We start from the raw sequence: 13928 nt of genomic DNA, 5'->3' as shown, positions 1-13928 counted from the left end.
GGCCGTCCTGGAAATCTTAAAATTTATTTCCAACAAAATCTCTGTTTCGCGTGCTCACAGCTACCTAATTTATTTTTTCCTCTCGTCACCCTTACCGATGTTAACAACGTTAGTCACGAGTGATACCCAAACTCGGGTGGGGAATAATATAGAGGTCAAGAGTTACATTAGGCACCAGACGATGGTAGACAGCTGTCACCACAAAATATGTGGGATTATTCAAACGCTGCTCGTCGACCGTCGTTTTATTTATAATCATGCACTGGTATCTCGATGTTTGGTGGGAAGAGAAGAGTTGCGTCTTATTTTGGAGATTGACAGCGACTCAGAGAAAGTAACGAATAGGAAGGCGACAGACCAAGTCGTTCTCCAAGATATCAATACTACTGTTGGAGATGGAGGATTACTGCGTGACTAAGAAGAGCTCAACAAGCTTGGCTAAAAATGAGTGTACATTTAAAGCAAATGACCTATTCTGGGACAAATCCCTGTCTCCCAAGTCAACATTCATGAGTTCAGAGAAGACGTAGCAGATCACTGTTCCAGTATTTCTGGCAGCCGATCACAAGAGTCACGCAGTCCCACAGAGTCGAGGTTCAAGAAACCATTAGATCAAAAGAAGAATTTGGAGGTGCGGTTGGGCGCGGCGCGCGCGTGTTTGTCAAATGTCCGACGCCATCCAACCCAAACTTGCTACATCTTTCAGCGAGAAGGATCGTCTGTCACTCGCTGTGCTGTAGAAAAAGATATTCTAGCTTCAAATATTACACTTACACTTCCCGAACTAGATAGAGCCCAATATCGCAGTGATTCTGTACAAGAAGTTGGTGGAGAAGAAGGGGCATTGGCCATGGAAATCAGCAATAACTTTTTGATGACGAGGTCTTCCTCCCTCAGCTCATGGAGGGGTTTAACAAGGTGGATCCGCGGCTGTTCCTAACCAAGACCTTCGAGATGGCGGAGGACCGTGAGAGCGATGAAGTGGTATTGTGGAGCGTAGATCGTAATAGCTTCGTGGTTTGGAATCTCCACAAATTTGCTGCCACTCTCCTCCCTAGGTACTTCTAGCACAGCAATTTCTCCAGCCAGCTTCGTTCACCAACTCAACACCTATTTAAGCCCTTATAATGAGAGAAAAAAGAGAAGATACAAAAGTTTTATTTATATTGATTTCTTTTAGCGTATTGCATCTTAAAACACGCTGAAACTAAACTGCTTTGAGATAAAAGGATAGCAAACCGCCTAGGCTTTCACAAGTGAGCAATTGAAGGAATTAGCCACCATACGATCTAGTACGTTCATAAACATAGTCCTTTGTGCCAATCTAAAGAAACAAGTCCGTCTGTGGAACGATTACATATAGGCACTCTCCAAAACTAATAGAGTACAGTTATGCTGGTTAGGCAATGAAAAATACAATGTAAATTGCTGTTTATGAATTTTGCTGAAGGTTCACTACGATCACTTGCTAACAGAAACATAATATATGATTATTCACATGTAACTCAAGTTCAAATCAAATTAAATCAGGGATGCCACTTCACTGCAAGCACCACAAGAAGAAATACAATGTTTGTAGGTGGCAGCAGGACGCCGCAGGACTTCAGAACCCGAGATTTCAGTGAGGAGAGCTACATTCGCCTCCGCATACGCCTTCCGTCGGGATCAATGCTGTCCAATAAATTGAGCCCTATATTGCTGCTACCACTCCTCTTCCGACAGATTGATGTCGGATCATCATCTACCACAGCCACAGTTGCCAACAAGTCCGATAGTAGTGATGGGCATGTCTCCTCCAAGTGATTAAAACCTTCAGTCTGCATGACAACTGCAAGTAGATTTGGAATATGAGAAATAAAGTATACAACTCAATCATATATCCAATGTGGATTCTATTTAATAGAAACAGATATCTTTAAAATGGAAACTCGGAAGATTATTTATAATGGATTAGCTAGTCAATATAAAAAATAAGCTGATATTATCAGCATGCTTTCTAACCTAATATAACCCCAAATATTTTTTACAAAACGTAAGATCAACTGTGACATTTTAAAGGGGCAGAATTTCAACCCCCCGCCCCCGCCCCAAAAAAAAAAACTGCCATGATAATAAAGCTTATGAATCAAGCAACTCCATTCAGGACAGATTTAAATTACCAAAAACATGAGTAAACAAGATATAATCAGATCATATCAACTTAAAATTTGCTTATCCCTATTCTCTAATACCAAGTGCATCTAGAATGTTTTGATCAAGGACACTCAAACTATTCTCTATGATGATTGCATTGCACTAAGTAAATGCTTGCTTACAAGGTAAGAACTTGATAACAAGTAAATGCAGAAAGATATTTAAGACGATTTTAGCATGTCCAATGAGAATATATATTCCGATAATAAGATGGAGCAATTTAATTAAGATGGAAGGTACCCAAAGGTGAAAGAAAGCCAAAACGGCAAGAAAAAAGAATAGGAAAAGATTCAATTCCACAAGGCAATGAGCAAGATAGAGCTAAACGATGGAAAATAATTCCTATAACCTACAACTCTCAAGGAAAGAAGGCTTTGTTGTAATTCTGTACATCTTGGAGCAAATTTGTGGCTACAAAGTGACTGAAAGTACTCAAGTTAGCAAGAAAGGGTATCCTAGTGCATATTAGCAAATATTTTACTGCAGGTTCTTAGGAAAGTTTTCCCTAAGATACCAATGCATACATGAAAATTCCTACCCTAGTGCACAATAGGAAGTCTTTTTCTAGTCAGAAACTATCTTTAGAGAGAATAACACCCACCACCCAAATTTTCTCGAGCTGCCGTAAATTTTAGACACACAGATTTCAATTGAGCACATTGGTGTTGCTCAGCCAGGGCTAAAGTTGTTGCTACTGTATCGGCTGTGACTTCTTCACATAACTTTGCTTCGCATAGCAACCTCAGACGCTCCAATCCATATCTATCAGCTGCCGCCAATAAATGTTGCACCATAATTGTGGATGTGCACATAGAAGCTGACCCATCCAGTTCATGAACACTCGGAAGTTCATCCAAGTATATAAAGTGAAGCATGCCCTGCGTAAAGAGAAGGTTATCATCTACACGAGAAAATAAGTAGCTAATTAGAAGTGAGCCAACTTATAAAAAAAATAACATAAAGTTCTGCCAGGCATATTAGACAAATTTTCATAGTGTTGAACTTCACAGTAACAGCAGCTATTTAAAATGACTAACAACAGGAACTGTCCCAGTGCATGACATTGCATTACCAATATTAAAGAATTTTCTTTTCTTATGAAAGAGTAAATTTATTTGAGGAAAAGGAGGCAATTGACATTGCATTACCAATTAGTAATATCATAAAAAATCTCCTACGACAAAAGAAAATTTTCTCATTCTAGCTGGCGCACCAAAGCAGAAGGCAATTTGGAAGCCAATTTACCAAGAAAGTTGTACAGTTCCAACTCAATCATAATATTAGAACTGCTTACAGACTAAATGATGTCTTCAGAATGAAAAATATTTTCTTTATCCCAAGCTTTAAAGGACTAACACTAAAAGAATTACACAAAAAAATTATTAAATCTAATTAAGGATGAGTATTAGAATTTTGGTAACCCTAATAGAGAGATAATATTATTGACCTCAGAACTTCTTTTGTGGATTTTCTTCGTACGATCCATTTAGACTGTATGAGACTTCACAAAGGAGGAAAGATGCATTTAAAATTTTATTCTCTTAAAGGAAAAAAAAATACTGTAACATACCAAAGTAGCAAAATTTATTTCGAAAATATTCTTGTCACTGGAGTATGTTCCATTTATATTCATATTAATATCTTCTATGTACTGTCTGTCCTTCAACATGAAAATGTAATTTAGTCATCACCTTGAAAACAAGAGGTTCAACATCCTCCACGATAATTCTGTTAAGAGTTGGGTTTCCAATAGGACCAAAAAATTGGGCCTTAAATACTGGAGACCGAGTAGCAAGAATTTGCTTGTGAGCTCTGAAAGTCTCGTCACCAACTTCAAAAACTACATCAGAACCAATACCAGATTTCAACATCTCCATAAAGCAGTGACCTAAATCAGGTGGTGGTACAGAAATGGAGAAGTGCCTTGGTGTTTCAATACGATTCCGAACTACACCGACAGTGCAGTTCATGATTAGACAGTCATCTTTTAGATAATCCGATGTTTCCAAGGTTGATCTTCTGTAAAACCGCTTGTAACCCCTAAGAAATTCACAAGTAATCAATCATTTATCTGTGGCAGTGTCAAAAGAAGAACATTGTAAATTCATGAACAATTGTAAAGGAAGTCATATAGTTAAAAAAAAGAACAGAAAAAAAATAATGACATATAATGGAACATCAAACAACCTTGACAATTAGCCCAAGCCACAATTTTGTATTATATACTGATATATCTTTAGTATCATTCAGGGTAGAAATTTGCAGTATTGCTTAACTTGGCTGGATAACATTATAAAAAAGGTAGTTCCATTAGGCATGCCTAAATCATCCAAGGAAATTATAACCTGATGAGTCGTACACATAAACTTACATGAACTCTTAACCATTTATATTTTACTTTTATTAGTAAACCAGTTACGAACTTCAGGATTCTCATCTTAATGACACTCAAATTTTGGGCCGAGTTGCTAATTCACATGGCAGATCTTTATATGCGACTTTGGCTAGTGCCTGTTCAATTGAAGGTTGTACTGTTGTAGAAAAAGGATTAGCTGTTTAATTACCTCCACAGCCAGTAGAAACCAAACTAACAAAAAACGAGTTACTATAATTGACTAAGCAATTGTAGCCCACAACCTGCTATCTACTCTGTTTCAACAAATAAAGATATATTCATCTATGATATACTGTTGGTGCATTTCAAATAATTTATAACTACATTCAAAATTAAAAGTTTATTTGATGATTCTTCAGTCAAAAGGCCATTGGTTCAAGTCATGGAAACAGCCACTTCAGAGATGACAATAAATGTTCATATATCCTCCCTCTTTAACCATGTGTAGGCAGCAGTGCATAAGTCACTCATTTATCTCATAAAAATAGAACATTCTTATGAAATTTATATAATGTGTATCGTTGACTCAAATATACAAGATTATTCAAGCAATGCTTGCAAATTTCTTTGGCATGGACATGTTCAACAAAATTATCTAAGATCATACCGGCTTCTTCTGTGTACACAATTGAAGTATTGAACCAGTCAAAATAAAAAATAAGTAACGAAAACATCAGCAAAGATGCTAAACTAAAATACCCAAGATATCTATATTTAGAAGAGCTATAGAAGAACACCAAATTAGACTATGAGCATACTATAGAGTAAACCTATCTAACAATGAAAACATTGAAAAGAAATTATAACGACTAGAAGAGAACCTTACAATATCAATGCTTATCCAACCATCAAATAACTAGAAGAACTCTCACATTTTGGACAGAGAAAGCAAAGCTATCTCCACATGCCATAGGCCATATAGATACACACTCACACACACAAATAAGTTTAACCGAGCAATCAGCAATTTGGAAAACACCCAGATGGCCGTCACCCCACCGACCAGTCCAGCCGAGATAATTTCGTTTCTCCCACTTTCTTGCATATTTAGCATTAGATCAAAATGTTGCACTCCACATGTCATAGGATGAATCTTTAGCACAAGAAATACCCAAAAATACAAAAAGGACTTCAACCTTCTAGTATCTATCCAAATTCCCACAAAATCGAGCGCAAGAAAGACTAAAGAAACACTAACGAAATTAACCCAAATAAGAACCCAACTCAAAACAAGAACACGTACCACATGCTCCCTCGATACTTGAGGGTGTAAGGCCCACCCTCGAGCGCGCGATCGAAGTGGCTGTGCACCTTATGCTTCCCCTTCCCACTCTGGTCGACCAACGTGAGCTCGAACAACGCCCTCACATCCGTGCCCTCGCTCGCGAGCGCGATAAACACCGACACGTACAAGGCGTTATCCTCCGGGTTCTTTCCGTCCGGGTAGAAGTACACCGCCCACTGGTACCCACCGACGGTGAACGTATCACTCGACATGTACTTCCCCGAACCCATCCCCTTGGCCAACGAGAAGCCCTTGACGATGTACTGGTGGGATCCGTTCACCGTCTCGCACACCGATTTGGATCGCGACACGTTGAGGGAGCCACCTTGGTCCTCCTCCAACTTCGCCATCTCATCGGATTGACGAACCCTAGAAGGCAGATAACGTAGGATAAGGCCGGCTCTATTCCGGTTCTTGATGGGACTACGACCGGGGGGATAGAGAGGCAAAGAAGGGGATTTGGTATTCCGGGAGGAAGTGAGAGGCTCTTGGAGAGTGGGAACGGACAGGAGCCGAGGAGGTTGTCGGAAGAGGAAGAGGACGAGGACGAGGGAAGGGAGAGGGGTAGGTGAGGAAATAAAATGGGGGGGGTGATTTGGGCAAGAAGATGGGTTAAGTGTGTGAGTGCTGTACACCGAGTATGCCCCTGTAGATACTCTTATTAATATGAATCGCAGAGTTTAGGAAGTGAATCTTTGAGTCGTATGCTTACTGCTCTAATTAATGAGTCTATATAACAAATGCAACTTTGATTAGAGATTACAATGGATCTGGATCAAATCTTGTATCATCTCCGCCTCTCGTAATATATATATATATAAACTTAACGTGCCTCCGAAATTGCAAAGAACTAATCACCTTCCTATTACCTCCATCTTTTCGTGCACCTTGTTTTTCCCTAATCATGATTCAAGCTTTGCAGTAAAAAAAATGCTCAAACCACACAAACATTTATAATATCATTCGAACTTTATAGTCCTAATTAGCAAATACGGACCAAAAACTATGTATTTATTAAAGAAAAGTTGATCGAAAAGAATATTGGCGTTGCGTTTCCGACCCTTATATTATATTATATTATATTTATATTTATAATTAGAGGTCCTTAATCCCATTTAAGTATAATATTTGGCGCCAAAAGGAGCTGGATTAAGTAAGCGTGTACACTGAGAATCTCTGACATACATAATAATACATGTAAGCCGCAAGTATACGGAGGCAGTGGTAGACGGATTTACGGTTACGGATACAACATTTGCTGCAGTTTAGTCCCACATCGGAAGATCGGGAAATTTGAGTAGCTCGCGAGTGGTTAAAAGAGGGGGCTGGTGCGACGTCGGGCCATACTTACCTGGACGGGGTCAATGGGCGATCAATAAGGCTCATGGCCTAGGTCAGCGGCCCACATTGCACTTGGTGGGCGCGCTGGCTTACCATCTCCCCAAGTGGGAGAGTGGACGTCATAATTTGTGGTAGAGGGGGTACGCGCACGCGCGGCCCCTGCCCAAATCTCAAATTCAATCATTTTTAAAATTATTATCCTTTTAGTTGAATTAAAACTTGCCTCAAGTTCTTGGACTGTCCAGGTGGCTAATTTTTTAAAATTATTCTCTTTTCGTTGCGATCGTAGTTGGCTCATTCCACTCGCTTACTGGTACTCTCTCTCTCTCTCTCTCTCTCTCTCTCTCTCTCTCTGAATCGAGGAATTATGAAGGATCATATGGATTCTTGATACATTGTTCCCTGTTCTCAGATGATGTATCATTCAAGGTATTTCTTCTCGTTTTTAGTTATTAGTAGCAGACAGATCTGTTCGATTCTTCCGTTTGATTTACTTTTAATGAGTCCGTATGATTGTAGATAGGAGTATAGTTAATATAATCCGAACTGTTATCAGATAAGGAGGGCAAGTGGTCTCTATCTAAATGTCGTATATTTTGAGACCGGGATTTAGTGTCTCAATCGAGCGTCAAGTTGGTGAGTTGAGAGAGTTGACTGTGAAGAATCGCCTTTCGCATAAAAGCAAATGCAAGTGATGAGTGATGAGCATGAGAAAACTTTTGGGTACTGCGGGAAAGGTTTAGTTAAGGGTCCTTTTGGTTTCAGAGTCAAATGCATAACCTCGTATATCATTAATGTCATAGGAAGTTGATTTCAGAGTCAAATGCATGTCATAGGAAGTTGATTTCAGAGTCAAATGCATAACCTCGTATTTCTTTAATGTGCCGAAGACATTAAACAGTAATTAAGCTGCAAAGATGTATTCCTGGAGCTCAATTATTGGTCAGGTTCTCTGAGCAGGACGAAGTGATAAAATACACGAAAAAATGTTTAAATTCTGAAAATGTGAAATTGCAATTTAGTTTCCTACATGTAGAAAAAGCTCCTCTATGAATAATCAATGGGAACTACAGAGATGGATGAGGTCTAGACCACCAGAACCTGGGCATTATCAAAATCAATTATAGTTTCAGCTAGAGGACAATTCAAATTTTAAAAATCTTGTGGGAGGTGAAGATCAATACTCTTATTTTTTTTTACATGTGTGATATTTGCTTTATCCAAGTATTTTGGACATTCTTATGTGACATAATCTACAAAATTATTGGAGGAAGCTGTTATCTTGCTGCATCCTTCATCTTATCCTTTGCGAAAGTGGTCATGGTTGGCATTGCTGTACAACTAACTTTCTAAACTGCTTCAAAGTTCAGAGATGAAAGTGAAATAGAATATGAATAACTTCTTCTTTTTTGAGACACACGGTGCATATAGCTAACAATTTAGAGCTAAATTTCTCCGAAGAATATGCCTAGTAATCAGACCATAGTCCTTCCGTATCTGCAACAGTTCAATCTTGTTCAATTCTTTCGTCCTATTGCAGAATGTCGCAATATTTTCAAAACATTCACAAGCGTACTTACGGGAATGTATGTGATAATATCACATGATCACCTCTGTTGCTATCCCCCTTGTGTTGGCAGCTTCTACGATGTTTCTCATTATGAGTGCATTCGTCCACTACTACTTCTCTGTTTTGTATTTTCTCAGACCTTGTGACTTGCTTTTGTCTGATTCACAGGAACGCAGGATGTGTAATATGCGTCATGGGCTTGGAAAGCTCTTCAACTCATCTCTCAGTAACTTAAAATTTGATGTGAGATAAAAACTTTCGCATAGTTGGATCTGGTTCTTGGGGTGGTCATTTCGAAGAGCAAACTTTTATTGGGTACGTTCAGGTTAATGTTTACATCTATACACATTTCTACTTGGAATTTTTGGGTGACTAAAGATCTGTGATTTCTTTATGTTGGTCGATTATCTTTCAGCTTCTCTGCTTAGCACTTAGTTAATCACAGGCCACAATTTTCTCGATGATTTTTGAGATGCTTTTATTTAAAACATAAACTTGTAATTTAGATGCTTGTAACTCTTGACGCTTATGTTGGCAATAAATTTTTGTAAGCTATTTTCTCTTGTTCCCCTTGGTTGCTATAAATTTGATGAATTGAATCATTTAATTTCTAGAAATTAGCGTTCTTTTCAGCTAAATGATGCGATTCGGATTAAATCGCATCACCTCGTGAGACATTGGGATCAATAGATTAAGTCTAGTTATTTTATTTGGTTATTTAATTTAGTTAGAACCTTAGTATGTTAGAGATTTTATTTAATTAGCTAAATCGCTCTGTGTAGTTTCGGAAAAATATTTTACATATATTCGAATAATATTGTCAATATCTAGATTTACAATTTTGGTCTTCTCTAGATTCGGAATCTACCCGTGAAAAAATAAATGGTTAATTCGAAAAGATAAAAAAGATCGTTTTAGTTAAATTTGTTTCGGACCTTTTGATTTAATATCTATAAATAGAGCCTTACGGCTTATATCTTAGATATGCTTGGAATGAAAGATTAATTAACTTTTTGTGCTGACATTTCTCTCAATTAGGTCACCGGCCTCAACATCTCCTTCTCCTTTTTTTACCAACCAGTGCCACCTCTTTCGTTAGCACAGTCTCATCTACCTTCTAATTTCCCTCTTCTATCGATCCTCCTAGTCCCGTAGGGTAAGTCTACTTCTCTTTCTTCGTCTCTTTATCTTAATCGTCTCTACCTTTCATATAATTTTTACTAACAATTATCTCTCACATCTATATCTGCAAGCCACTATCATTATTTATTGTTGAGCTATTTTTATCAATTACTCGCCTCCAATCCATGTCACATCCATTTTATATCTGAAAATTTGTGTTTTTATTCATGAATTCTAAATTTCGTGCGGACTGGACCTGAATCTCAACCTTCAAATCAGATTAAATTGGTTCGTAACACTATAATAGTATTACAATTCTTGGATTCCACTCAGACCATACTATTTGGTAATCTTTTGGCGCTTCTATCTAAGGGGGAGAAAGAACTTAAATAAGAGAGTACCCGGTATGAAATCTGGTACGAACGTAAACCTGGTACGATCTGAGGTAGTGCTGTACTCTGTCTTCTACCTGTCAGATTCTCAGTACTTGAACAGGATCTATCTTGCGTGTTAAACCTACTCTCTCCCTTTCCTTTTTTTGTTTTCTTCTTTTCTTTTTTAATGAACCTGTTAAATCTAGAGGAAATATGCTTCACGTAAGCAGTTCTTATTACCCGGTCGGTACTACGTTGGTCCAGGCAACTGGCCAAAGTATTGCACAAGATAGCTATAGAGTAAATTTATCCTCCAATCTCATGCAATATATCTACACCTAACCCAAGTATTTTAAGGAAGAATCTTAGTCGCGCAAGCCTAGTTGCACCTCGCCCACAGAAAACGAGCCACGTGGGCCCCCTGCCATGGGCCCCACCGCACCTGGACGGAAACACTTCAGAAACAGGAAAAGCGACGCGATTCCCGAAGTCAAGCCCCCAGCACCGTCGGATGCACTGAGATGAGGGGTTCTCGTATCTCGAGGACGAACACGAAACACGGAAACGGCTAAAAGCCACCCAATCCACGAGGACTCCGTCGCTTTATAAACCCACCACGTGGGACAGTCTGGCTACTATCCCCCCTCCCCCCTCCCCCCTCCCCCCTGTTGTTAATCTCACTCTCGTCGAAATAAATCGCTTCCCCGCTCCTCGCGAAGGCGAGAGCTCGAGTCGGAGTCCGCTCACCCGCCCTCTTCGATCCTCCTTCCGAGATCCATGGCGTCTCTCCTCGAATCCGGATGGCTGGTAAGGAGTTTACTTCTCCTTGGGCTCGTCTTTAATGGATTTTTTTGGTGCTGGCATTTGATCAGAGGCTTATCTGTGCCTATTTTGCTTGGTTCTTGCAGTATCTAATCACTCATTTCAGCGAATTCCAAATGGCTACATTGGGCACCTTCTTACTACACGAGAGTGTCTTCTTCTTATCCGGACTCCCCTCCTTATACTTCGAAAGGTCTGGGCTTTTCAGCAAATATAAAATCCAGGTCTGCAAAAATCCTATCTTTTTTCTTCTTCTCCATCTTATTTTGCTTTTCTCTGTTACTTTATAAACCATTTCCTTTTGACATAATTACGCAAAGAACTCTGAACTATTGCCAATTTCCGCGTGCATTCCTCGTCTTCTTTTGTAACATTTACCCCCCAATACTATGGAATATCTCAAAATTTGCTATCTCTTTTTACTATAAGAGTAAAACTTTAAGCTCATGTATTGAAAATCAATAAAAAAAATCTAATGGATAACTAATATATGTTTTATAGTTAAAAAGGGGTTAATGTGTCATGAGAATAAATTATGGGTTCTATGTGAAAATAGGCATCAGTTTAGACGTCCGAGTGTAATTTTTACAATTAGCTGGACTCTTTCTCGAAATATATCTGAATGAGCAACATATAAATCTCTGCAGAAGAAGAGTAATACCCCTGCTTCGCAAGATCGATGCGTCCTACGGCTAATTTTGTACCATATCTGTGTGAATTTACCAGTTATGATATTTTCCTATCCAACTTTCAGATTCATGGGCCTTAGAAGCAGTCTTCCGTTGCCACCCTGGTATTATTTAGCTAATTTGGTCATTAATACATGCTTGCTATCCTTTTGAATAGTTATTTATCTATTGTTGTAGGAGCGTCATCCTATCTCAAATACTTTTCTACTTCATTGTGGAGGACTTTGTATTCTATTGGGGTCACAGGGTTCTGCATACTAAATGGCTTTACAAACATGTACACAGTATTCATCATGAGTAAGTAGTATTTATACGTTTTCACCATTCATTCTATTCAATTATCTTAGCTGTTATGTTATGGATTATTTCCAGATATGCCACACCTTTTGGATTGACATCTGAGTATGCACATCCTGCTGAAATATTGTTTCTTGGATTTGCGACTATCATTGGTCCTGCTCTCACTGGCCCTCATCTATTCACATTGTGGATATGGATGGTATTGAGAGTTTTGGAGACTGTTGAGGCTCACAGTGGATACCACTTCCCTTGGAGCCCATCAAATTTCTTGCCACTATATGGAGGGTGAGTTGCAATTTTATCTTCACTTTATATTTCATGTGAGCCTTTTTGCTTTCCTATATTTCATTAATTGAGTTTTTTTGGTTGCTTTTCTAGTGCTGTGTTTCATGACTACCATCATCGTGTGCTTTATACCAAATCTGGGAATTACTCATCAACTTTTGTCTACATGGACTGGTGAGTGTTTGTTTCTCTTTTTTCACTTCGTGTCAGATAAACTAACTAAATAAGCATTTACTGTGTGAACCATAAAAAGTTGTCATCACAATGAATCGATCAGCATATATATGTAACTTGCATGTGACCATGTTCTACGCCAAAATTCTGGGCAATTTGTTGGTTTTCTTACATATGGGGATAGTAGAAGCAGAGTTGCTATAGATATAAATGATACTTTAATGCAATAAGAGAAAACTTTGTATGTACTATATGTATCGTGCTACTTTTTCTCACAGTGGTGAAGAACTATCATCATGTGCAGAAAAAAGCTGGACTAAGCATTGAGATTCATAGCATGATTCTTCCCGGGTTGATCAAGAGTCCTAGAAATAAGTTATATCAAATTATCAATTGCTTTGCAGAAAGGAAACTAAAATATATTGTAAATTATCTTAGCTCTAGGACGAAGTTATATTAATTACTTTGCAGAAAAGGAAACCAAAATTTATTGTAGATCTTGTGTATATCTTTGATTGTTGCTTATGCTCTGGAAGAATTTTATAAATGTATGCATTTGTCAAATCTCTTTAGAGTGTTGACCATGAAGACTAAATTTATATATCATCCATATGTACCTTGTTAGTGTGCCATGTCAATGTTCTTATGAGTAATGGTAATGTGATAAAGAACTAATGAAATGACCTTGTCAAACCAACGAAGTGCATGTAATGGATCACCAGCCTAATGCCTAATTCAATGAAAGGCGTGTGTGCCCATTGAGAGATTTTTCTGGAATTCGACCAAGTTCATTTGCTATGATACGGTTCATGAGGTTCCTCATAGTCTTTTATTCTTTCCATTGTTCTTTTGTCAGGTTATTCGGCACCGACAAAGGCTACCAGAAGTTGAAGAAGCTCGAGGAGGAAGAAGGGAAGCAATTGTAAATTGTTCAAGGAGGGCACTCTTTGCCACATTCCAAGGCACTCCTCTTAGTATCTCAATGAATTATCGATCTGCTGTTGTTTTCCTTGCCTAGCTCATGAAGAGGCTTAGGAGTTGTCATGATTTGGCACTTTCTTGGGTAGGTTTTGTCTGCATAATTTCACATGCACGGAAGTTTGTTTCTGAAATCCGAAGCAGTTTCCCTTTTAGATGCTTGTCATCGTCTTGATGCCCATATCCTCACAAAACCAGATGTTGCCTACTGGTTCCTGTTGTTATAAATCCAAACTTTCAGAACGTATTAATTTGGAGTTTTTGATGAATGCTAAGAGCCTAAGAAGAAAATGAAACATAAGCTAGAAAACTGGGTGTCAGCAATCATTTGCTGTAAAAATTTTTTTGCACCAGGTTAATAAAATTGTCTGATAGGCATTTGATGATCATTGAAGCAAAT

At 38.4% G+C, this 13928-nt stretch overlaps 2 protein-coding genes and 1 non-coding gene across 3 annotated transcripts; 2 read left to right on the top strand and 1 right to left on the bottom strand.

Moving 5' to 3' along the window:
• Nucleotides 1–1425: 1425 nt before the first annotated feature.
• On the bottom strand, nucleotides 1426–6465 carry LOC140776082 (BTB/POZ and MATH domain-containing protein 3). The gene is made up of 4 exons (XM_073119644.1): nucleotides 5832–6465; nucleotides 3885–4233; nucleotides 2795–3071; nucleotides 1426–1828 (listed from the first exon to the last, which is right to left on the bottom strand). Exons 1-4 carry the CDS (start codon nucleotides 6221–6223, stop codon nucleotides 1632–1634), a joined length of 1215 nt encoding a protein of 404 aa, XP_072975745.1. The 5' UTR covers nucleotides 6224–6465; the 3' UTR covers nucleotides 1426–1631.
• A 751-nt stretch (nucleotides 6466–7216) lies between these two features.
• LOC140776840 (U1 spliceosomal RNA) lies at nucleotides 7217–7376 on the top strand. Its single transcript, XR_012106940.1, has one exon. It is a non-coding gene; the product is annotated as a U1 spliceosomal RNA (small nuclear RNA).
• Nucleotides 7377–10926: 3550 nt separating this feature from the next.
• LOC140776032 (very-long-chain aldehyde decarbonylase GL1-8) lies at nucleotides 10927–13685 on the top strand. Its single transcript, XM_073119572.1, has 7 exons — nucleotides 10927–11087; nucleotides 11189–11326; nucleotides 11750–11895; nucleotides 11969–12088; nucleotides 12164–12376; nucleotides 12470–12550; nucleotides 13407–13685. The coding sequence occupies exons 1-7, from the start codon at nucleotides 11058–11060 to the stop codon at nucleotides 13474–13476; spliced, it is 798 nt and encodes a 265-aa protein (XP_072975673.1). The 5' UTR covers nucleotides 10927–11057; the 3' UTR covers nucleotides 13477–13685.
• Nucleotides 13686–13928: the final 243 nt, after the last annotated feature.

Source organism: Typha angustifolia, chromosome 14, assembly GCF_048772165.1.
Source record: "Typha angustifolia cultivar Huaian chromosome 14, ASM4877216v1, whole genome shotgun sequence".
NCBI lineage: Eukaryota > Viridiplantae > Streptophyta > Magnoliopsida > Poales > Typhaceae > Typha > Typha angustifolia.
This window is presented reverse-complemented; position numbering and strand designations above follow the sequence as displayed.